The following is a 21729-nucleotide window of genomic DNA, read 5'->3' on the forward strand; positions in this document are numbered from 1 at the left end:
CTATTCCCACTCTACGGCAGACACACACACACACACATACACACATACACATGCACACACAGCCAAGATACTAAAATGGCGCCTTAATCAGTGTCAAGTTCAAGTGACTCCTACTAGTCTGATACAAACAGCATGGCAAACAGTGTCAGCTGTATGCGTAACATGCAGGGTGCAGAACAACATGGTGATAATAATCAACGTCGCAGTCTGAAAGTCGCTTTTCATAATGTTTTTTTAATTTCAGTCAAAATTTCCGTTCACATTTCTTCATAAATAGTTGGTAAAACAAATCAACCAACATACAGTAGCCTAAAAAGTACAAGGAACGTTTGACTCTGGTAGCTAAATAGGCTATAACGCATAGGCCTGCTGTTGTAACATGGTTTGCCTCGATGTGGCACAGTGACACAGTTCATCAGTAAAACAGTTTTGCTCTTCAGGAATAACTTGGAGTGTGACCCATTTCTCCCAGAAAGTGTTACAACATCACATTCTAGCTGTGTTTATACATCAGATATTTTTCTCTGACCTCTGGACATGGGGCAGAAAGGTGGTGGGAATAAGAAAAAGTACTTCTTTTAAATTAAGGTATAGAAAATAGCATATAAAACATATATTCCTTAAATTATTTAAATAAACTTATTTCATATATCACTGTCAAGAGGTACCGTTTTTTTACATTTTATTTTAAAAGTAGTGCTGGTGGTCTGAAATTGTTCTCATATGAGTACAATATACTTTGTGTATGCATAATATTTAATTCTTGAGAATAGGTTACAATGCAATGCTGTAACTCTTTTTGCCACTGAACGTATTCTCCCCCCAACCCACATAGATCTAGAATTCCTTCCACTAAATTTTGTTAAACACAAAAATGTCATCTTGACAAGTTATTCACACAAAACAAGCAAATGTGTAATCAAACTGCTCTATATGCAACACCACAACAAATAACACGCTTAGTTTCACAGAAGAATTACATTTAAAACAATGCAAGCTGACAGACAAAAAACTTTTTTTTATTTTTGAAGATACTGTGTTGTGACAGTTCCATTGTTGCCGATGCACACATTTAAAACATACTTGCACAAAGACATTGCTGGAACTATAAAGGTTGCCATACTGGCGCATATATTTGGGTGCTTGACCCCAATTTGAAATACTCAAAATACTGTCACCTTGATTTGGAAATCATGAACTTCGCACACTCGTCTATGACCTGTATAGGAGTGCAGTAGGCTGATGGGTGTATTATTTTTTTCCAATACTGAGTTTATGCTAAGAATTGACATCTATTTCTGATTCTAGAAAAGTAAAATACACAAAAAGTTTAAATTTAACCAAAAATAAAGATATCAACAGAACCGTTTTATAGCTTCTCAGCTCAACTGAACTCAGTTCTACAAAGTCAATGATTTTACATGTCAATGGTCTCATAAACAAAATAAAAGTGACGGAAATATCTGCATTATATATAGACAAATCCATAATATTCATATAGATGATTTCTTCGATCCAAATAAGACACATGTAGGCCTATTGGTTAAAAAGGAGAAAAAAAACAGAAGGATACAATCGCGATGTTGGAGCTTTAGAGTTTATCATTTGTTCAATGTTAAGCTGGTTATGACCAAAACTGTACAGTTCTTGTTAAAAAAACATTTCCATAAATATCATTTAAGTTTCAGAACTTATACCCATAATTAAATTACAAATTGATAAATATGGCATCATGGATATGTATTTACAACGGTATTAACAAAAGGCAACGTTATATTCAACGGTAACAATCGTAACCTAATACCACATTTCTCCACCTGAAAACGGACGTTGACAACAGATTCGACCCCATCAAACAAGGAAATACATTCACGAGTATAATATTTATTTATGAGTTTTTTTTTTTTTCTGTGTTCAAGTTCATGACAAAGACTTTGGCACGTTTCTTAAGACTGTTTGAAGTTTCAACAATCAATTGAAGAGGCGACAATAGCGCGTCACCCTCATATAAAACAGCGTGAAATAATCTTCCTTTTTTATGCTTTTTTTTAAATAAAAATTTGAGAAAATACATAAAATGAAAAATAAAACAATTTTTTTTCTGAAATCTGTAAACTAAAAGATAAAAAAACATTTATTTATACTGAGAAAGTATTACGTTTATTTATTCGTGATTTATTTGATTCCCTCAAAACTGCGGAATAAAAGTCAAATTTCGTGATCCTGAGAACGGACGTGGCCTGCTTGGTGCTGGCTTTTGCTCTCATCTCCTGTTGTTGTTGTCGTCCCAATCCCATTTGTGTGTATGTGTTTGAATGCGTGTCTGACAGTGTGTGTGTGTGTGTGTGTGTGTGTGTGTGTGTGTGTGTGTGTGTGTATGAAGTGAGGGAATAGTTATTTAAGGTTTTATCCTCGTCCCCGTGGTCCACATTGAGAGAAGGTTTGTTCCTCTGACTTCAAACGTACCATTCATTAAAGTTGGGTGCCAGTCCTTCGCTATGGCCAGACGTGTTTTGTACGGCTGACGGCGGTGTTTTTGTCGGGTCCTCGGTGCTGGCTGAGACCAGCACCGGTGGCGTGGACGACTCGTATCCAGAGCTTGCTGCTGGAGACGATTCAGATCCTTGAGACTCGTGTACCTGACCAAAAAAAAAAAAAAAAAAAAAAAAAAAAAAAATGAAGACATGAGCAGTGAGTTTCTGCGTCTGACGTATAATATTCATTAACGCTCTCACAGTGCACTTCAAGTTTCTGTACTTAAGAATTTTGAATTTAAATGCGGATTAACTCTGGGATTTACAACAGTAAACATAAAGCAAACTTGAAACAGGCAAGCTAACTTCTATGCTGCAAAAAAAAAAAAACGTCAGCCTCTACACGTCATTAATCTGCATCTAAAAATGTAGTTTTTCCTCAAAAGTATAGGTTTAAAAAAAACAAAACCCAACAACAACAATTAATAGCTAGGAGGCAGGTAATGCCACAGCTACTTTAAAACAGGTTACTATACTTTAAACAATTAATAAAGGCAGAGAATGAATTATCAAACAATAACAAACAAGTGAAATTTTCACGTCTCCTTTACTATTACGATTGAAGTGTCACATACAGACTAATTAGCATCCTATAATTTTCTAACAATACAAACATTTAATATGTGCTGTAACAGCCTAAGAAATGCTCGAAGTTGTGATCGTCCCTGTCTGTGGCAGAGGAGGAAAGGGAGGGGGTTAGAGGAGTGTGTGTGTGTGTGTGTGTGTGTGTGTGTGTGTGTGTGTGTGTGTGTGTGTTAATGTGTTTAAGGAGTAATGAAGACGTTAATTACCTTCATGTGTTTCCTGAGAGAGCTGGGGTGTGTGTATGACTTGTCGCACACTTTGCAGATGTATGGCTTGTCTGATGTGTGCACATGCATGTGCTTTTTCCTGTCGCTGCTGTTGGCGAAGCGTCTGTCACAGCCATCAAATTCACACTTAAACGGCTTCTCACCTGCAGGATTAAACACACACACCGTGAATTACTCCGATGGCCCGCACAAACAAACTTCACACTTGTAACGCCACCTATGAGCGCCGCGCCCGGAGATGTAAATTGTCTGCAGCCTTATTATATAATAAGAGTAACCTACATTTTCGGGGCAGCATGGATACAGCTCGACTACTACACACTGCTCAGTCAGGCTTTATTTATTCAAGAGGCCTGCTCCGTCATGCTACTACTGGCCTGCTCTTTCATAGTAAACACTGAATCAACAGGGCATTCTGCAACATGCAATGGCTGAAACAGAGAATTATAAACATAGACAGAAATTGATGAGTTGTAATGGTGTTCAGAGAGCATGCGAGTCCCATGTTACTCTAAAACTTTGTCAAGTGGCTTTATAAGTCACAAACAAGCTTCTCAGCACAAAGTTAGAAGAAATAACGAGGCTTAACACCACCTCAGAGTTGGTCAGTGTAGTTTGTGCATTACCGAGTCAACATTAATTCACCAGTTTACTTAGAAATAATTCAGAACTTACTAACAACAATTTGGGAGCTGTTCAACATAATAAACGTGGGCCCGAGCTGTTAAATGATTCTTGTAAACAACAAAAACATTCTTGTATTTTGAAGAATTCAAGACACCATTTCTATCCAGAGTAGCCTCACTTTTCAAATGTTCTTTTACGCCACGATATTCTTAATGCTTACCTGTATGTGTTCTTTTGTGAATTTTCAAATTCTCCGACCTGGCGAATATTTTCCCACATCCGGGGAACGGGCATGGGAAAGGTTTCTCGCCTGTGTGCACACGGATGTGGTTGACGAGTTTGTACTTGGCCTTAAAAGATTTCCCCTCTCTCGGGCAGTCCTCCCAGTAGCAGACGTGGTTGCTCTGCTCGGGGCCGCCGACGTGCTCCATGGACACATGAGTGACCATCTCGTGCATGGTGCTGAAAGTCCTTTCGCAAGTCTTTTTGGGTCTGTTCATCTGGTTCTCGTCTATCCATTTGCAGGATAATTCTTGTTTAATCGGTTGCCTCATGTATCTAAAGAAGGCCCCTGGACCGTGATGTGTCGGCACATTCATCCCCATGTTCATATTGATAGGGTGGTTGTAGTTGTGGAGCTGAGCCCCGTAGGGGTCCGTCCGAGGGCTTGCCACCGGACGATACGGATCAGGTCTGCCGAAAATGTCCCCGCGTAAGCCAAGATGCATTTGGCTGTTGACTACATGTCCACTTGATGAAGCGTGGCTCACTCCCTGGTCGTGAAGTCCTGGAAACAACAAATGTCCGGGGTTATCGGTGATCCCGGGCGGCCCGTGGAGGCTCCCCGCCGAAGCTGCAAAGATCCCATGCTGGGCGCTCGGCGCTGAGGACTCAACACTCCGGTTCCGGAAGAGAAAGTCCCGCGTTGAATTGAACGCTCCTCCGCCGTACGAGCCCACCTGCCCGCCGTGCGAGTGTCCCAGGGCAGCTGCATATCCAGTGGCTTGCGGGGTGAACGCTGATGTCTGGCTGGAAGCGATATCGTGAGCCACGGGGCTGATTTTAAAAGCAGCGGAGTGGGAGGAATCAGTGAAGGGATTCAGTCCCAGACTCGGGTCTCTGTTCCCTATTTCGTGGTGCCGTGGTGTCCCGAAACCCCCCACTCCTAGCGATGCAAACTGCGGACCGCTATCAAGAAGCATAGTCATGAGCTTGAAGTAAATTTAGGATTTCGGGAGGAAAACAGAAAATAAAATTAAAATCCAGTTTAGCGGAGCGCGCAAGCTGCAGACACCGCGCCGAGATTTACCACGTTGTGCGAAAAAAAAAATCCTAAAATAAAAACCAAACCAAGCCAAGACGGGGAAAAAAAATCCTATGTAAAGAGTTGGGAGAAAAAACTCCCGTTGACTGCGATCCGTGAGAAAGAGGATCAAACTTCCCCCCCTTACCAGGCGGATGATGTCCTTGGACTGATAAAGTCAATCACTCACTCCCAGAACATAAATGAACTCGGGAGGCAGTGCTACGACAGCCAATCAGCGCTCGGCTACCCCTCTAACACGTGACTGCGATGAAGGGTGTTAATTGGCTAGATTTCTGGTGATTGGCACAGTTTGGTATTGAAGATGGCAGGTCGTCTCAATTGGTTTCATTTGATTGGTTCTTGTAGGCATTATTTTGCAGGTATAACGGAACACTCCAGTGCAGATCCTACATGTGTTACGTGGAGCGCCCGTGTATGCAGCCGTACACCATGCTCATCAAGAAACTCCCAAATAGTTTCATAAATTAAAAAAAATAAGGCAGTCTATAAAACCCTCTGCAGATTTTAAACTTTTAGTGGACCACTTTACTTGACTGAAATTGGTTTTAATGAAGTGATTCTGCAGCGGGAAATGTATTAAATTTGATTTCGTTTAAAAAAAAAAAACGTTTCAATACATTTGAATCTATCTATCTATCTATCTATCTATCTATCTATCTATCTATCTATCTATCTATCTATCTATCTATCTATCTATCTATCTATCTAATACAATCGTTATATCATATACTTATTTGTTATTTTTCTCTTTCATCTCACCAGTTTGGCTCTTATTAACTGAAAACTTGAATGTACTTGGCGCAGTTCCAAAATGTGGCTTTCTTGAAGCCGCTTGAAAGGGGAGGGGGTATTTTTTTTTTTTTTTTTTTTTTTTTTTTTTTTTAAAGCAAAAGCTCTATAGGGTGTAAGACGGAGGAATAAAAGACAGAAAGAAAGATGGCAGTAATTGTAATATCCTGAGATTTTTTTCGCTCAGCCAAAAATTCGTGCCATTGAGCAAGTTTCACAGGGCTGCCGCTGACTCGCTGCAGGACACATAAAATCTGATCAAGTTCAGAGACGCGCTGAGTGCTTCAAGCGGCGCTTTTTAACTCCAAGCCTTTCACATCCTTTCCCCCCTCAATCTGTCCCAGGAAGGAGCTCACATTCTTTATTTTAGGGGATCTGGACTCAAAAAAAAAAAAAAAAAAAAAAAAAAAAAAAAATCAAATCAGTCCTTCATTCTGCTCTCACCCTCAGCCCACCGCATTCACCAGAACATTTCGTCGAGAAAGAGTTATAGATTGAAAAGGTGAGTTTTCCTACTTATCCGTCGTCTCTGTGCTGGGAAGAGGGGGAGGCCTGTGTGAGCTGCATGCTGGGGAAGTGTGCAAATCTACAGTTTATTGGAGCGTTTAGCCATTGGAGATTGCATGGGATTTAGTTTTCTTAAAGTGAACCATGGCTGCTTAGTATTTAGGCCTGTTACTCATATGTTGATATAATTGTTGCAAGGACCCGCATACCTCTGTTTTTTTATGACCATCGTGCAAAGTAGCACAACACTTGCGCTTTTGTTGTTGTTGGACATAACAGCAGAAATCAACAACTTATCTGGAAGCAAAACGACGAATAAGATTCACTTCATCTTTTACCGTAAGCTTCTCTCTCTCTCTCTCTCTCTCTCTCTCTCTGCCTCTCCCTCCCTCCCTCCCTCTCTTTCTCCCTCTCTCACCACCGAGGCATAGCCTGTCACAGTTTACTCCCCCCTTCACTCTCACACACTCGTCTTCTCACAGTGTGCGCGTGCACGAGCACACACAAAAACACTTAGCCTATAGCGACACGCACGCACACACACACACACGCACACGCACGCACACACGCACGGAGGAGATTTATTGCGACCTTTGCGAACTTTAACAAGTGACAAGCAGACTGTTGAGTTTTCTTATATTGCCTCCATATTTGATTGGCTTGTTGAAGGCTCCATCCGCCACTTAAGGTTACGTGCCGTGTATTTGCAGCCATATTGCCACTATGAAATAATTAAGTGACATGGTTTAGATGAGTCACAAATGTTTGTGAGCGGCAGAGCAGCAGCGCAGGCACTGAGCTGTTGCTGAGAACAGGGTGGGGGGGGGGAGCTGTCATCAACGAGGCCTAACGTAAAGCAACTGTTGCTTCAGAGTTAAACTTAAAACTGCTGCTGAAGTCTTCTGGCAGTATAGCCCACTGGAATATATTGAAACATTTTATTATTTAATTAATTCTACAAATGTGGCATTTGACAAATGGGGAGTTCAAACACGCATTTTGCATTTCTTTCTGCTCTCATCAAAACAAACCAGGACAGTCGGTTTTTGTTTGCTTATTTATTTTTAAGTTCGGTTTTTGTTGTTATTCTTTTGTTTCTGTTTTTTGTTTTTGTTTTTTTTAATCTACCTGTTCTTGTCTGAAAGGAGCAGATGTACCTTGGCGCGTTAATAGCACTTTTTTTTAATTTATTTTTTTTACTGGACATTATAAAATGGGGGAAAACTTTAAAACACGGTGAAATACAACGTTTTAGACATTATTGGGCTGCAGTTTTGTTAACCGTCACTCGTCGAGCACGTCGACCTCCGCTCAATTACATTTTCACCTCAGTTTTTTTTACATATCCATTTAATTTGTATACATTTTGATAAAATTGCCAGACAGGTTTTGCGATCCCATTTTTTTTGTTTTTGTGTGTGTGTAATTTAATCTTTGGAGATGTTAATTTTAACTGCATAAAATAATGAAATGAACATACATACATGTGATTAGGTCTTTATTTCTTTCTGCAAAAGTTTAAAATCTTTAATCATAATTTTAATTTACTCAACAGGATGAATTATGGCAGGTTATTCTGCAAGACTGCAGTATACAATTTAATTATTTAGTTATATCTGCTGGGATTACCTCATTGGGCGTTGGGATACCCCATTGGTTATAACATAATCTTCTTCTAACTGAGCATGCGCATTACCTTAAAATATCAGAATATTTTGGTGTGCATACCTCTGTGACAGTAGACCCATGCTGTTGGAAAAGAGCAGAACATAACCATCAGCCTAAATGGTAAACAACTCACATTTATATGTTTATTCTAAGTAGATGTGATAGTCAGCAACTATAAAGGTTATTTCATTTGATAAATGACCTAGATGCATGAAAATTATTTTCTTATATAAACAAAGTGGCATATAGAAGCCCAGTGTTATTTTTTTCCTTGCAGCTAAGTTGAATAATTTTTTTAGTCCATGTTGTCTGGCCTGTAGCCCACTCTATGCTTGGCTGGCTCAGGCTGCTAGTGCTATAGACAAGTTTGTGGACTTGAAGTTAACTCAATAGTGACCAAACAAAAGGGAAATCTTGATTTTCCTGAAAAAACGGAAAAACCATAGCTTGATATAACTTTAATTTCTCAACTACCAATATATACGACTGTTTTCTGTATTTAAGTTTAAAATAGACAGAAAATGATCAACGTATCCCAGAGGCACAGTTACACGAATGATACTGTGATTCATTGTTTTGCTTAAATGGACGTTGTGCTCAATGAACTTGGAGCATTTGCTGTGGTTTAATGTGTTTCTTAATTTAATAAGAAAATGAATTGTTGTGCTCTTTGTGCTGAATGGGTTGCATTCTCACGTTCTTCAGTTCTCCTACATTCTGCAGAGCCCACAACAGTATAAAGGCTCAGGTTCTGGTCTCCATTCAAACCATCATCCAGTAGATTTCATGCACTCTCAGAATAAAGCCAGTCACCATTTCGTTTCATATTTGTTTCAGTAATAATGTTTATGCATGTAACACGTGCAACCGCTCATTTTCAAAATGCTAGTGTTTTCACAAAGCAACCATTATGCTTTGCGTTTCCAAATGGATGTAGCATATCAAACTATATTTTCGTTGTCTTTGCAAGTGTAGCTGCTGAGAATGGCCAGGGTTATTTCACCGCAGTGCTTTACATGACAAATGACAATTTAATTGCCTTTTAATTTAAAATTTCTAATGCTTGGCTGTATTGCATCGCTACTGGTCATATGTTTGTGCTGTGTGTGTTTTGTTATTTTGTTTATCATCCGATAAATGTTTTCTCGTTCCATATTTGCGTATTTAAAACAGGTTCTGAACTGTATATGGTTCAATAATAGCTGGACAGATCGCTATACATATTTCATAGATTATGTGGTCATTGGGCCTTGAGTGACTGCAGCACTTGGAGTTTGCATTCACATGGCTGATGGAGAGGACTAATTGACTTGCTGTGATTTACTGGAGCATCTGTCTCCAAATGGACTCATCCCAAACCTGTTAATTCATCTAAATTTCATAAAGTCATTGGAAGACTGTGCACTGCCATCCCTCGTCAATTATAATATCTCAGCACACTCCACTCTAATGCATACACTTGTTTAAACATACACACACACACACACACACACACACACACACACACACACACACACACACACACACACACACACACACACACATATTTAGGCAAACTGCAGGAAAACGTGAATACACATAACTCTGACATATAAATTTGGATTCTTAAAATAATTTTGTGCTTCCATATCTTCTTTCTTTATTATTATTATTACCATTTCTTTTCATAATGTCATGTGTTACACTGACAGTAACCCCCAGTAGTAACACCTGTGATTCTTAAACAGACTCAGTAGTTTATTATCGATAAACGTGTATTTTTACATGCACATTTAGATGTGTGTACAGATGTGTGCACTAATAAATTGTCATTTGCCATTGTGCGAATATAGTTTTCCTGAAAAGGGTTGTTATTTTAAATACATTCTTCATCCATATCCAAGGTTAAAGAAATTGAATTTGCTGATTTCACTTCCATTTTATCGCTTCATTGCACCTTTTGTAATTCATTCGGTGCACATTCACTGTACAAGGAGAGACTTGGACCCGATGGACGTAAAGAGTACTCCTTGACATGAATGTTTTGATTGTTGGGAATTATATTTTTATGCAACAGTCACTAAGATTCCCGTCTGGCTTGTCAAGCAACCAACATAAATGACCTGACTCATAAAGCTGCAGGATTGGAGATTTCAGATGTCAGGATTCTAAAATTTCTTACAACGCAGATATTTGAAACAAAGTCGTACACATTTATGTGTAGCTTCCAAATTTAAAATACTACTCGGTTTAACAAAATTTTGCTCAATTTATTTGGCAAATTTTAAGCATGTGAATTTACCAAATACAATACTTAATACTAGCTCATCATGCTTTTTTTTTTTTATTTATTTTTTTAAGCAGACATGTAGGGAAATGAGCTTGTAAAAGCGTATTAGGCCAAACTCTAATTAAGCACTAATTGAGCACATCAAGGGTCATTTCAACATTTTAGCAAATTCAGCTGCTGTTAGCATTTTATAATCTCAGTCCAGTATAACGTTGCTGTACAGGTGAGATTCATATAAAATCATCATAAAAGTGCAGCTATTCTAAACTGTCGTCTTCTTTTGCCTTTTTTTTGTTGCTCATGCGGACCTGAAATGTTTTTGGGCCACAGGTCTGTCACTCCTTTATGCTCTCTGAATGACAGATTGAAAACTTTCGGTTTATTGGCCTTCAACCCTCAATCATTTTCGGAAATGCATCAGGTTAAAGGTTGACAAACATGAGCGTCCATTACAATCATGACGGAATTAGGCCAGTTCTGGGCCTGTCTGCTATTTTGCAGCACTTAATGTCAAGTGGGCCCCTTGCTTTGTCTCTGCCTAGCACCCACTGCAGGTGACGTCAGCATATCAATGTAGAAAAGGATTTATTTTTTTATTTTTTTAAATTTATTTTCTGAAAAAATGTTGAAAAATCCGCCAATTGCAGTCTTTGGAAATAAAAGGGGGTTTCACCTTAAATCTATATAAAGTGCAGTCCGGAGTCCACGGCGCGTCCTGTAGATTTAAATAAAAGTAACGAGATAAAAAGAATAGTGCCTAAACTGGTCAAGGTAGAAGAAAGTGCGCTGATAAAGCCAGAGCCACGTCAAAGCGAGGAGACGTGCAGGGATATGTGCTGCACTAATACAGCGTGGAGAGCTGGGAGCTGCTGTCCTCACAGTACCCCAAAGTTGATCTGAGTTTCCAAGGAACAGTGAAGCCCCTCCACTGCTGTTTGTCACGTTTCATCATTTCCATTTTACGTAACTATTTTTTACATTTGTGCCAGCCTGCAAGACGCATATGGTGCACGTTTGAAGATTAATAATTTATTTCGGCTTAATGAGAAATGGTAAATGGTTTACATTAGGCTCAAAGTTAAAGTAGTACACTGTCATGCTGCACTCCTCCCTATGACTGTGCTGGAAAATGTCTGTTTGAAACAACATATTCTCTTTTTTTTTCTTCCCCCCATTAACTCGAGGTGGTTTATGAAAATGTGGTCCTGTGCCTCGCTACTTGTTGCTTTATTGAAACTTGTATTGTTCTTAGTCCAGGCCAGCAGAGAACGGTTCGTCCTTATCAAAATGGATACTCTAAATTAAAAGTGTAAGGCATTACTTTTACCTCTGTAGGAGTACAGTAACCTTTATATTATATACAATGCTGTTTTAACAGACAGATTAATGATATACAAAGGCTTTATTCGTATTTTTTTTTAGTTATTTTTTACAACCGGATTTAATTGTTAGAATTAGTTTCCTGTAACTTTCACAGTTTTCTAATGTGGAGTTCCACTCAAAATGCAATTCTTGACATTAATTGTCCCGGACACGCAGGGACCGGTCTCTCTATTATTCCTTCAAGGCAGGGGGACATTTGCTTCGGCAAAATCGCAGTGAAACAAAAGACATCTGTGATTGTGTTGTGCATTGCTCATATCTGCATTGAATCACTCGTCTTCTACATATGATTAGTTTTACACATTAACCTCCGCGTTTTTCCTTTGCGGAGATTTAGAGATAGGGACTTACAAGAAGGCGCCTCAAGTTAAAGTGGCAGCAATGTTTGAGAGTATCGCGGCACATTTCAAAGCATTTTCTCTGCGATATTTGAAAACGGAGTCGTGCAGTGAACGCCTGCGTGTCCCTTTTAAAACAAACCCAGCGCCTGTCAATCACAGCGCATTCCAACCAATCCCAAAGCTCCCTTTTTAAAAGCAGGTTTGCCTGCTGTGCTTTTATATTGCACCATGGCCTGTTTCGAAGCATTTTTACTACCACGGTTATTGCCACAAATCAAGAGGGCAAAGTGAACGGCATGGGACTCACACCAACTTTAACGAAATTGAGTCTGGTTCCTACTTCTGCGAAGTTCACGGCCAAGAATTTCACATGCAGATGATATACAACAAGGAAAATGGAAACAGAATTTCTAGGTGTATCCTGAGTGCTGAATTCGTTGATTTTGCAAACGCATAGCCAAACTCACAACAAAAACATGACAAGCCTTTCGAGGTTTAGTGGCTGCCCTCTCTCTTGCGTCAACCCCGGGGAGAGCAATACTGAACACAGCGTGGTGCTGCCACCTTTGGCAGGAGAGCACATGGGACACCCCACTGGCAGTTCCTTAAAACTCTGCCCCTCGCACAATTTGCGAGACTACCCCGAGACGAGGTCCAGTGCATATGTTGACCATTCGGTTCCCAATTTTTCAGACTCTGGATACCCCAGTCACCGGTTACAGCACAGCCCTAGGGGCATTATCATTGGAGCCAATCTTTCTGGAGCCGGCATGCCACCCGTCACTGATCAACTGGCATCAAGAGCTAACCAACATGGCGGGATTGGAAGGTATCGTGACTTTCATGGCTGCAGAGACAGCAGAAGCCATACTTTTTTTACAAGTTATCAGGAGCAGGCCCACGCCTCCACCGACGCATCTCGAGACCTCGGCAGCCAGATGATGCTGGGTCTACCTGGCGACCTCCTCACCCGGACGCACCCTTATGGCCAAACTATCAGCCCCAAGGGAAACAGCCAGCAGCTTGTCACACAATTCCTGGGTCTCTACAAACCGCTGAACATGGCAATTCAGCGTGGAGGAGGCGACGCTTTCCTCAGGTGCTCTAAGCAAATAGTGAAGCACGAGCTGGTGTGCAAGTGGAGTGACGGCCAAGAGGGGGCTGGGAAGCTGCCCTGCTCCAGAGCCTTCGGGACCATGTATGAACTTGTCACCCATGTGACAGTGGAGCACGTCGGAGGACCAGAGCACTCTGAATATGTGTGTCACTGGGAGAATTGTGCGCGAGACAGGAAGCCTTTCAAAGCCAAATACAAGCTGGTGAACCACGTCAGAGTCCACACGGGGGAAAAGCCCTTTCCCTGCCCATTTCACGGCTGTGAGAAAGTTTTTGCAAGATCAGAAAATCTAAAGATCCACAAGAGGACTCACACAGGTTAGTTAATAATCATCATACAATATTTGATTTATTAATGATAATAATAATAATCATAATCATAAATGTAAGGTGTTCATAAAATGTGGCCAGTATTGTCAACTTCATTTTTCTTCGTTAATGAATATTTATAAGTTTTGCAGTTTTCGCCAGTGTAAACATCATTTTTATTTTTCAGTATTTAATTTGTTTTTAATTCTGTAATTATTATTGTTATTATTATTAATATTAACATAATACGGTGCTGGTGTTATTTAAGTCTACACTGTTATACAAATGTTGTTGCAAAGCTTTTCGTGCTGCTGTCTTGCCGTCCTGGTTCTTGCAGGACAGAAGCACGTGTATAGTCTCCATGCAGGGAGATCAGATGAAAATAGTAAGACGGTTGCAAACGAGTACAGTCAGCAGGCCCGGTGGTTTGGGTGCCTCTCTCACTTCATTCAGTGAAATTATTAAATAAAGGCCGGGACACCGGAGAGTTGTGACGTAGCCGTTACGCTGTCTCTGCCTCCCAGGGACTCGTCTCCTGCGCTCAGGAACCCTTGCAGAGCACATCACACAGTGATGTAGCATGTAGTAGGACATATAAACGAGAGGGAAGAGATGACCTCAGTCAATGTAAATGAAATGAGTCATAGTTAAAAAACAACAACAACAACAACTGAGTTAGGCTATTTGTTGCCTTACGCTCGTTTGACTTCCATCACTTTGATAGGCCTGTTACTTGTCACAAATGACTGTGAAATAGTGCTATAAAATGCATTTTACTTCGACTTTCCGTTGTTTTTTATGCACAACTATTATGAGTACAGACTCAAATTTCCTCTATCAAAAGGATTGCATGCAGTCTTGTTTTAGTCTTTTTTTTTACAAGTTCGGAATTCTATTATAGGCCTACAAAACGTGATCTAACGAGGTGCAGCGTATTTACGGTGAAATATAGGAATTTAAATTTAAATTGGACCGATGAAGTGAATGGGCCACAATAAAAAGGACAGGCTGAACCAAACAGATTTATTGGGCACTCCCTTTTACCTTTTGTGTAAATTGTTTTTACTCATGAAAGCAGCGGGAAAAGACAGAACAGAGACGCTTGGTGACATGTGTTAAGCCACAACTGCACATGCGTAGTGTGTTTCTTAATTCGACAAATTATGTCAAAAATGTAGGACCATTTTGGTAATTCCAAATTACAGATATAACATGCAAGAATGCAAAATGATAATTTACCAGACATTGTTCAAGTTTTATTTATGAGTCCAGCTTCATGGATATCCCACTACGTCAGTGTGTGCGTGCAGGAGGGACAGGCACACGCAGCTGTAGGCAATTTTGTGCTAGAAGATCAATTAGCATCTTGATAGCTATAATTCATTGTATGCATGATAACTGAATTTAAACAAATCCTTGCAATTGCTGTCGGAGGTTAATCTAATACATGCCTAACTGCAGCCATGTTGATTTATTCTGCAGATAAAGTGCGTCACTTGTTGCAATAGGACCACACCAAGTTTCAGCAACTAGTTTTGACTGTTTTTGAAGGACTCACAGCAAGTTTTTACAGATTAGTAACAATTTAGCCTGCTTTAAAAAAAAAAAAAAGTGGCATTATTATACTTTTATGATCAAGCTGACATGGCTTCTTGGGTTTACCGAATCACTGATTGAAAGCTGGAGATCAGATTGCACATTGTTGAGTGAAACCTGGGTGTACATATTAAAACAAATGTAGGGTCACCTTTTATATAACATAACCCTGTGGGGTGTGCACCCCCCATTGACTTAGGCTACATCAACATTAGTTTATAGGGCCAGGCAGACCATACACAGGCCTGTAAGTGTGTTCGTAACTCGCCGTCATCTCTCTCTTTGCACATTTAGGTGAAAAACCTTTTAAATGCGAGTTCGAGGGCTGCAACCGGAGGTTTGCGAACAGCAGTGACCGCAAGAAGCATTCTCATGTGCACTCCAGTGATAAACCCTACATGTGCAAGGTCAGGGGCTGCGACAAGTGTTACACCCACCCAAGTTCCCTGCGAAAGCATATGAAGCTGCACTGCAACAAGGCCCAAATTGCCAAAGGCGGCGATGCGCGTCCTGGTGACGGGGGTCACGTTCCGGAGGGCAGGTCAACCCGAGTCTCTGATGGAGCCCAGATCAGCCCCCCTCATCCACCCACTTCAACTCAAGATGTCCCCCTGTCCCCAGAGAGTCGAGACGAGTCGACCCAGAGGTCACGTTTCCATCACACGTTTGACAGCAGTTTGGACTACTCCACACACAGGTCACAGCCCCTCTTGGACCCTTTGTTGCTACAGAGAGGCAGCTACAGGTCCCAGTCCTCCCAGTACCCCTGCAGCCAGACAGGTCACACTTTTGCCCAGAGCCCAAGGACTTTCTCCTCCACCTCTCCCTTTCAGAAAAGTATCGTCAATGGATGGTACACATGCCACAACGGCGTGGACTCTTTCCCACCAAAGCAATGTAACAACATCCCATCTCTCTGAGTTTTTGTTGGGACACAATTTTTTTGGCCCTCATTTTTCATGTTGTGGCTTTAAACTTAAAGCTGTATCTCTATTACTCTCTGTACTTTTGTGAATGTTCTATCAAATATTTTGTGAGACGTCTTAAGTCATCATATTGAATCTTGCATTGCGAAATGTGCCGAGCTTTATTTGTTGTTGTGAGCCCTGTTTGGTTGAGTTTTGGCTTGTGGCCTACACATCTCCCCCACAGTGGGTTATAGGAACAAAGTGTATATGCCTAATTGTTTGCCGTGTTGCATAATTATTAAAGATATCTATCTTAAGTGAGACAAAAAAAGGGAAAAGATTTTATGGAAATCTGCGTGTTGAGTCTTCTGAACTTAGAATCTATTGCTGGAAAGTAAAAGGAAACGTCTTGCTGAATGTAGCCCTAATTGTAGGGGTCTTTGTTGAATGTAAACTATGTGTAATGTTTGTCGGGATAAATAGAAATATTATTCATGACTTATGTATGCGGCAAGATTAAATAAATATCTGAAATATCTTTTCTCAAGTTAAATTTTGAGATCTAACAAGCCTGCGTTTTGGGCCAGGAGCATGGCTTGTCTGTGATTAAAATGCCGTGAGGCGCAGTGTAGTTTTTATTCTGCCCTCGATTAACTTCCATTTTTCAGTACACATTCCTACTCCTGTACTCTGTATTAGGCTATATGTATATTTCACATTTCTGTGCAAAGTAAGACCAGTGTGAGTGTAAACCACGGTGTTCGTGTTACTATTAAAACGTTTAATTAGCATACAGTTCTACTGTAGCCTACATAAGCCTACTGTATAATTAATTATGTATCCTATATTTTATTAAAGTGTCTATATTCTCTTTGATCAGAAGTGTGTGGTTAAAACCAATCAATGCATTTTCATCATGAACCCGAACTTTGTTCTTCATCTGAAAAAAAATTAATTAATTAAAAAAAATTGCAGGTTTGCAATTTTGTGCAAGCTAGTCCAGGCCTACCGCCTGGGTACAAGGTGTTCCCACGGCAAGAAGAATATTCTGTGGTTTGATTGAGGTAAAAATCACGTGAGTGAATTCTGGCCTGATGAGCCAAAATTTGCTAAAAAAAAAACCGAAAAGTGATCTCTGAATTGTATTTTCTTAACCTCGCTATAAATGCTTGTGTTTTTGGGGATTCAAGTGTATTTACCACAAGGAAACGAAAGCTTTCTTACAATGTTCTCTCATTTCTTTTGACTTCCTTTTCAAACCAGTCTTGCTGATTTTACAACCTGCTGACCAATTTTTACATTTTCTTTGGTTTCTGTCGCTCTCTCTCTCACACACACTCACACACATGCACACACACTTTAAAATGTCCTACCGTCAAGGTCAACATGCTGCAAACACAAAAAATTACCCAAATTGCCTCAAAATATTGCACTGTCCAAATACTAATGACTCAGCAGTCCATTATAATTCTTACTTTTATTTCATTTATACCACAAACAAACAAATTATTTACTTTATAAAGATTTTGCATTCAAAGAATTTCGGGCTCCTCACCTCGAGTCTGAATTTGCAGGGTTTCGCTGCTGCTAATGTTTCTCATGCCAGACAGATACAGAATGTGTTGTTCTGTTTCATTTGATAAAAGTTGAAAAAGTTTGAAAAAAGCTTTTCGCTGACATATTTGTTCATGTTTGCTGTTTATTTTTTTTAAATATTTTTTTGCACCTTCTGGAATTTCAACAAACACCTCATTATGTTGAAGGAATAAGCTGCGGAGATTTACGTTTGAAGCCTGTCTTTTTGCTTGAATTCAGTTTCACTACTGATCCTGGTGCATTGGGTAAACTCATCTTTAGTGAGATATTGTTGTTATACGGCTCATTCCTAGTTTACACCCCCTGTTTTTTATTGTCAGAAACTACACTTGTCTCTAACACGCTTTGCTTAAAAAGGGAGAATGACTGGAAAAGTAACCAGGTTGAAGGACAGTTAATGGTATGTAACTCGGATAATGTACACAGTGATGTCTTTGTCCTGCTCAGGAAAGTACTGCAATAGCCAGATTACTGTGGAGGTTAAAGGGGTCAGAGTTATAAAGAAAGTAATGTAAAAAAAAAATTATATATATATATACCAGTAGCAAAGCTTTATTCTTTGTACCTATATGTATGGATGTCAGCATTTTATAACATGAAACATGTGGATGTTGAATGTCATTAAAAATACCAGTTTTCTTCACACATATTAAAAGGAAATCAGGTTAAAGGTTCACTATTTTTACATTTCTTTGAAACGCATGGTGATATTGATCTGACAGCTAACTATCTGTATTGTATGTAGGTGATTTATTCCTGTGAGGGGACAGTATATAGGCTAAATGGTCCAAGACGGCATTAGATGAAGTTTTACTTTTAGTGACGACCATATTACCTTCCACTTCAGGCTCCTTAAAAGTTCAGGATACTTTGCTGCAATGGTGCTCTAAAAACTATGTTATTTGTAAGGCAAAATACAGGCAGCACGGGAATCTTCCTATGTTTATAAAAATGTAAAAAAATAGACAAAAGTGCTTTATTCCTCACATATTTCTGAGTGAAACAAAGTACATGCACAGATCGTATATAGTGTAATTGTTCTTGAGATGGTGATGCTTGGAGTCTGTGATGAACTTGTTTTTGCATTCTGGTTCTAGTGTTGCACATGTTACTCATGGGGATACATCTTCTGGGAGAGTCAGATATTTTTGATGATGCATTTTGCAAATCCCTTCTGAGTTTGACCGCAGTTAATTTTCATTTTAATCTTTTCATCGAGAATGTTTGTGGGAGACTTCTGCACGTTTCTGAAATTCAATTTTAGGAAGACAACAAACTGCACAACTCTTTTTTTCTTTTTTTACTTAGATTGATCAAAAATAATATTCATGGGACTGTGGTTTTTGCGGTGGGTCTTATGATGTGGCCCAAGATAGATCATTTAAAGTGGTTGGTGTAAAATATTTAAATTGTGAAGTGCTCCTTTCTTCAAGCAAATTAAGGCAAACCTGGTTGGCTTTGATCAGTGTACTTTCATGATGTGATGACGGAAAAGGTCACTTTAACTTGTATTGCAACCTTATCAATAACTTGCATCAAATTTTGTAGGTGTTGCTGTCGTATCTAGTACCAGTGCTTTTAAAGAAATCTTACGACATCCTGCATTTCAATCTTAGAGCTCTTCTTCTAAACCCCAACTGTTGTATGCACTGTCACTTTCTGCCCTTTTCGCCTCTGTTTCTAAAAATAATACATCTCTCCACAGAAAACATAATAGAGGTGATCAAACATTATTTTGAGCTCAAAGAAGCCTCTGTATTTGTATAAGCAAAACAGTTCTTCTGTTGTGTGAGGACATGTACCGTATGAAGCCAAAAGGCAACAACCTAAATTCAGATTTTTGCTGCTTTCAGTATGTAAACATCTTGTCGTATACTCTAACCAGGCCATGGTAATATTCCATAAACATTGAACCCATGCCACACCCTCCCCCCCGTGATCACAACTGATTAGACCTCCGCTTCCCAGTTTGCCACTTGTCTGCCGCCATCTTTATTTTTTCGCTGTCTGCCTAGCAACAAGCGCAGGTGCCATTTTGGACAGGGTATATGTCAATTTAATGTAAATAAATCCGTTTCACCTTGGGTCCGATCCACTGAATTATCATCTTGCACCCCCGGGCTGCTGTTATGCCATGCTTGGGTTGAGCCCCAGCTGTGTACCAGGGGGTGGGCTGCGTTTTCACACCAGGTCTTTGGTTTTTATGCATCATCATAACCATATATGACATCTTGCGTAACTGACACCATGCGGCTCCCATACTTTTCTAAGTGCGGTTTAGGCGCTCTGCTGTGGCCACAGAGTCTGGAGAGGCTGGAGAGGCTGCATCAGCGTTGACTCTTACTGACCAAGTGTGTTTTTAATTGGATCTCTGGCTTTTTCCCCATCCTCCTTAGGTCAAGCCAGTGGTGCTGTTGCTTCCCAACTTGCTTTCTTTTCATCCACCCATCAGTGCCCCCCCCCCTTCCTTTTTTTTTTTTTTTTTTTTTCTCTCCGCCAGATCCTCTTGTTCCTCTGTCTCATCTATCTCTATCCTTGCAGCTCCTGGCTACCTTCACCCTCAATGGCTCCTTCATGATGGCCCCCTAATCTCTGCCCGTGTGGGTCCATGGTAAGTAGGTATCCTCCGCCAGATTTCCCCCCAGAAATGCGTAGAACTTAACTCATGCATTTGCCTTTTTCTGTACACTATCCCTCTCTCAATGGAAAATTGCAACACCACATGGTGAACTGGTTGCAGCTGCGCTGCTGCGTTATTTTTTTTTTTTTTTTTCGACATTCCCTTCCAGTTGAAGAATGGTCGCTACAGAGGGGTTTGGCATCAGTGATGCTAATGCATAATGAGGGCAATTGTAACACTGAATACAGATTGATTCTTAAGTAAAAGACTGAACAATGTATAATACAACTGTCAAAAAGATGAAATAGTGGAGTGAAATGAATGTGAAGCTCATGTCACTTGTTCCTATCTGAGAACATTAGTAAGGTAATCTGTTTCATGTCTAAGCCTGTGTTAATTTGACAGCTTGACAATTAATAAGCTTATAAAACACACACAGGGCTCTTATGTAAGACAATGCAATCATTACAATTATATGCACATGTTGGGTGATGTGTTTACAAACCATAAAATGATAAATAGAAGTGTGGAGTCCCAGCGCTGTGCTCTTATGATTTAACCACAGATCCTTTCGATTTCTGTCTCATCTACATCTGCACTGCAGTTTTCTGATTTCAGCGGTGCCAACCCCCTGTGTAGTCCAGTCTGTCGCAGGGCTTATTAAACTAGGCCCCTTTTCACTGTTCCCATCGGTCGCTCTGCTGTCAACTTAAGCCCAAGCCCCTGAATTACTCAGCTCTCCGACTATTGTTGGGGAATTTACCAAAAATTGGTGTAACTAACTAGAGTATTGCTGAACAGCCAATATACTGCAGGATGGAGAGAAGGCTCCGCCTATCCTCATATCTAATGCATATTTGTCTTTTGATGCATTGCAATTTACCCCTGTGGATGGTTCTTAAAAAGATATCTTTTTTTTTCTTTCTCTCCTCATTTATTATCCATGCCTTACATAACGGATATTTTGACAGTTTCTGATGAGACAGTTTTTGAGATATTTTCATAGTCTCCTATGAGCCGGTAAGCTCAGGAGATAACCATATGACTGACAATGAGAATCTCACACGAAGAAGAAACAACAAACTCAAAGCTAAAGTTTTTTTTTTTTTTTTTTTACCTACGGCCTGCAGCATTTGTTGTGGCCTGTCGCAAACCAAAAGGGGAAAAAAAATATATATATTTTAAAAATCCACATCTCTCAAAATTCATACTTTCAAGGTTTTTTTGGGAGTTAGCGTAGGTTGTGTGGGGTGAGCAGACCTTTGAAGATCTTTCAACTCCTGCAAGCTCCAGGCCTATGAGATGCACTGCCATCCTTTTAAGGGAA

The 21729-nt window shown here is 40.0% G+C and overlaps 2 protein-coding genes and 1 long non-coding RNA gene across 3 annotated transcripts in view; 2 read left to right on the forward strand and 1 right to left on the reverse strand.

Annotated features, from left to right (window-relative positions):
* Window positions 1-214: 214 nt before the first annotated feature.
* zic3 (zic family member 3 heterotaxy 1 (odd-paired homolog, Drosophila)) lies at window positions 215-5435 on the reverse strand. Its single transcript, XM_069171071.1, has 3 exons — window positions 4194-5435; window positions 3326-3489; window positions 215-2639 (listed from the first exon to the last, which is right to left on the reverse strand). Exons 1-3 carry the CDS (start codon window positions 5179-5181, stop codon window positions 2457-2459), a joined length of 1335 nt encoding a protein of 444 aa, XP_069027172.1. The 5' UTR covers window positions 5182-5435; the 3' UTR covers window positions 215-2456.
* A 1073-nt stretch (window positions 5436-6508) lies between these two features.
* LOC138211784 (uncharacterized) overlaps window positions 6509-21729 on the forward strand; it is a 37696-nt gene continuing 22475 nt past the window's right edge. Inside the window, exons 1-2 of the long non-coding RNA XR_011179354.1 lie at window positions 6509-6591; window positions 20324-20393. This is a non-coding gene — a long non-coding RNA (uncharacterized lncRNA). The remainder of the gene's footprint in view (window positions 6592-20323; window positions 20394-21729) is intronic.
* Window positions 12497-17062, forward strand: zic6 (zic family member 6). The gene is made up of 2 exons (XM_069171908.1): window positions 12497-13691; window positions 15573-17062. The coding sequence occupies exons 1-2, from the start codon at window positions 12734-12736 to the stop codon at window positions 16196-16198; spliced, it is 1584 nt and encodes a 527-aa protein (XP_069028009.1). The 5' UTR covers window positions 12497-12733; the 3' UTR covers window positions 16199-17062.

Source organism: Embiotoca jacksoni, unplaced genomic scaffold (assembly GCF_022577435.1).
Source record: "Embiotoca jacksoni isolate LCO1_2020_lvr unplaced genomic scaffold, fEmbJac1.0.p SCAF_5, whole genome shotgun sequence".
Classification (NCBI taxonomy): Eukaryota; Metazoa; Chordata; class Actinopteri; family Embiotocidae; genus Embiotoca; species Embiotoca jacksoni.

Coding starts and splice junctions, on each gene's coding strand:
- zic6 (XM_069171908.1), top strand. CDS start 12,734: ATGACAAGCCTTTCGAGGTTTAGTGGCTGCCCTCTCTCTTGCGTCAAC. Junction 13,692..15,572: donor CCACAAGAGGACTCACACAG/GTTAGTTAATAA, acceptor TTGCACATTTAG/GTGAAAAACCTTTTAAATGC.
- zic3 (XM_069171071.1), bottom strand. CDS start 5,181: ATGACTATGCTTCTTGATAGCGGTCCGCAGTTTGCATCGCTAGGAGTG. Junction 3,490..4,193: donor TCACAAAAGAACACATACAG/GTAAGCATTAAG, acceptor TTAATCCTGCAG/GTGAGAAGCCGTTTAAGTGT. Junction 2,640..3,325: donor CTCTCAGGAAACACATGAAG/GTAATTAACGTC, acceptor TTTTTTGGTCAG/GTACACGAGTCTCAAGGATC.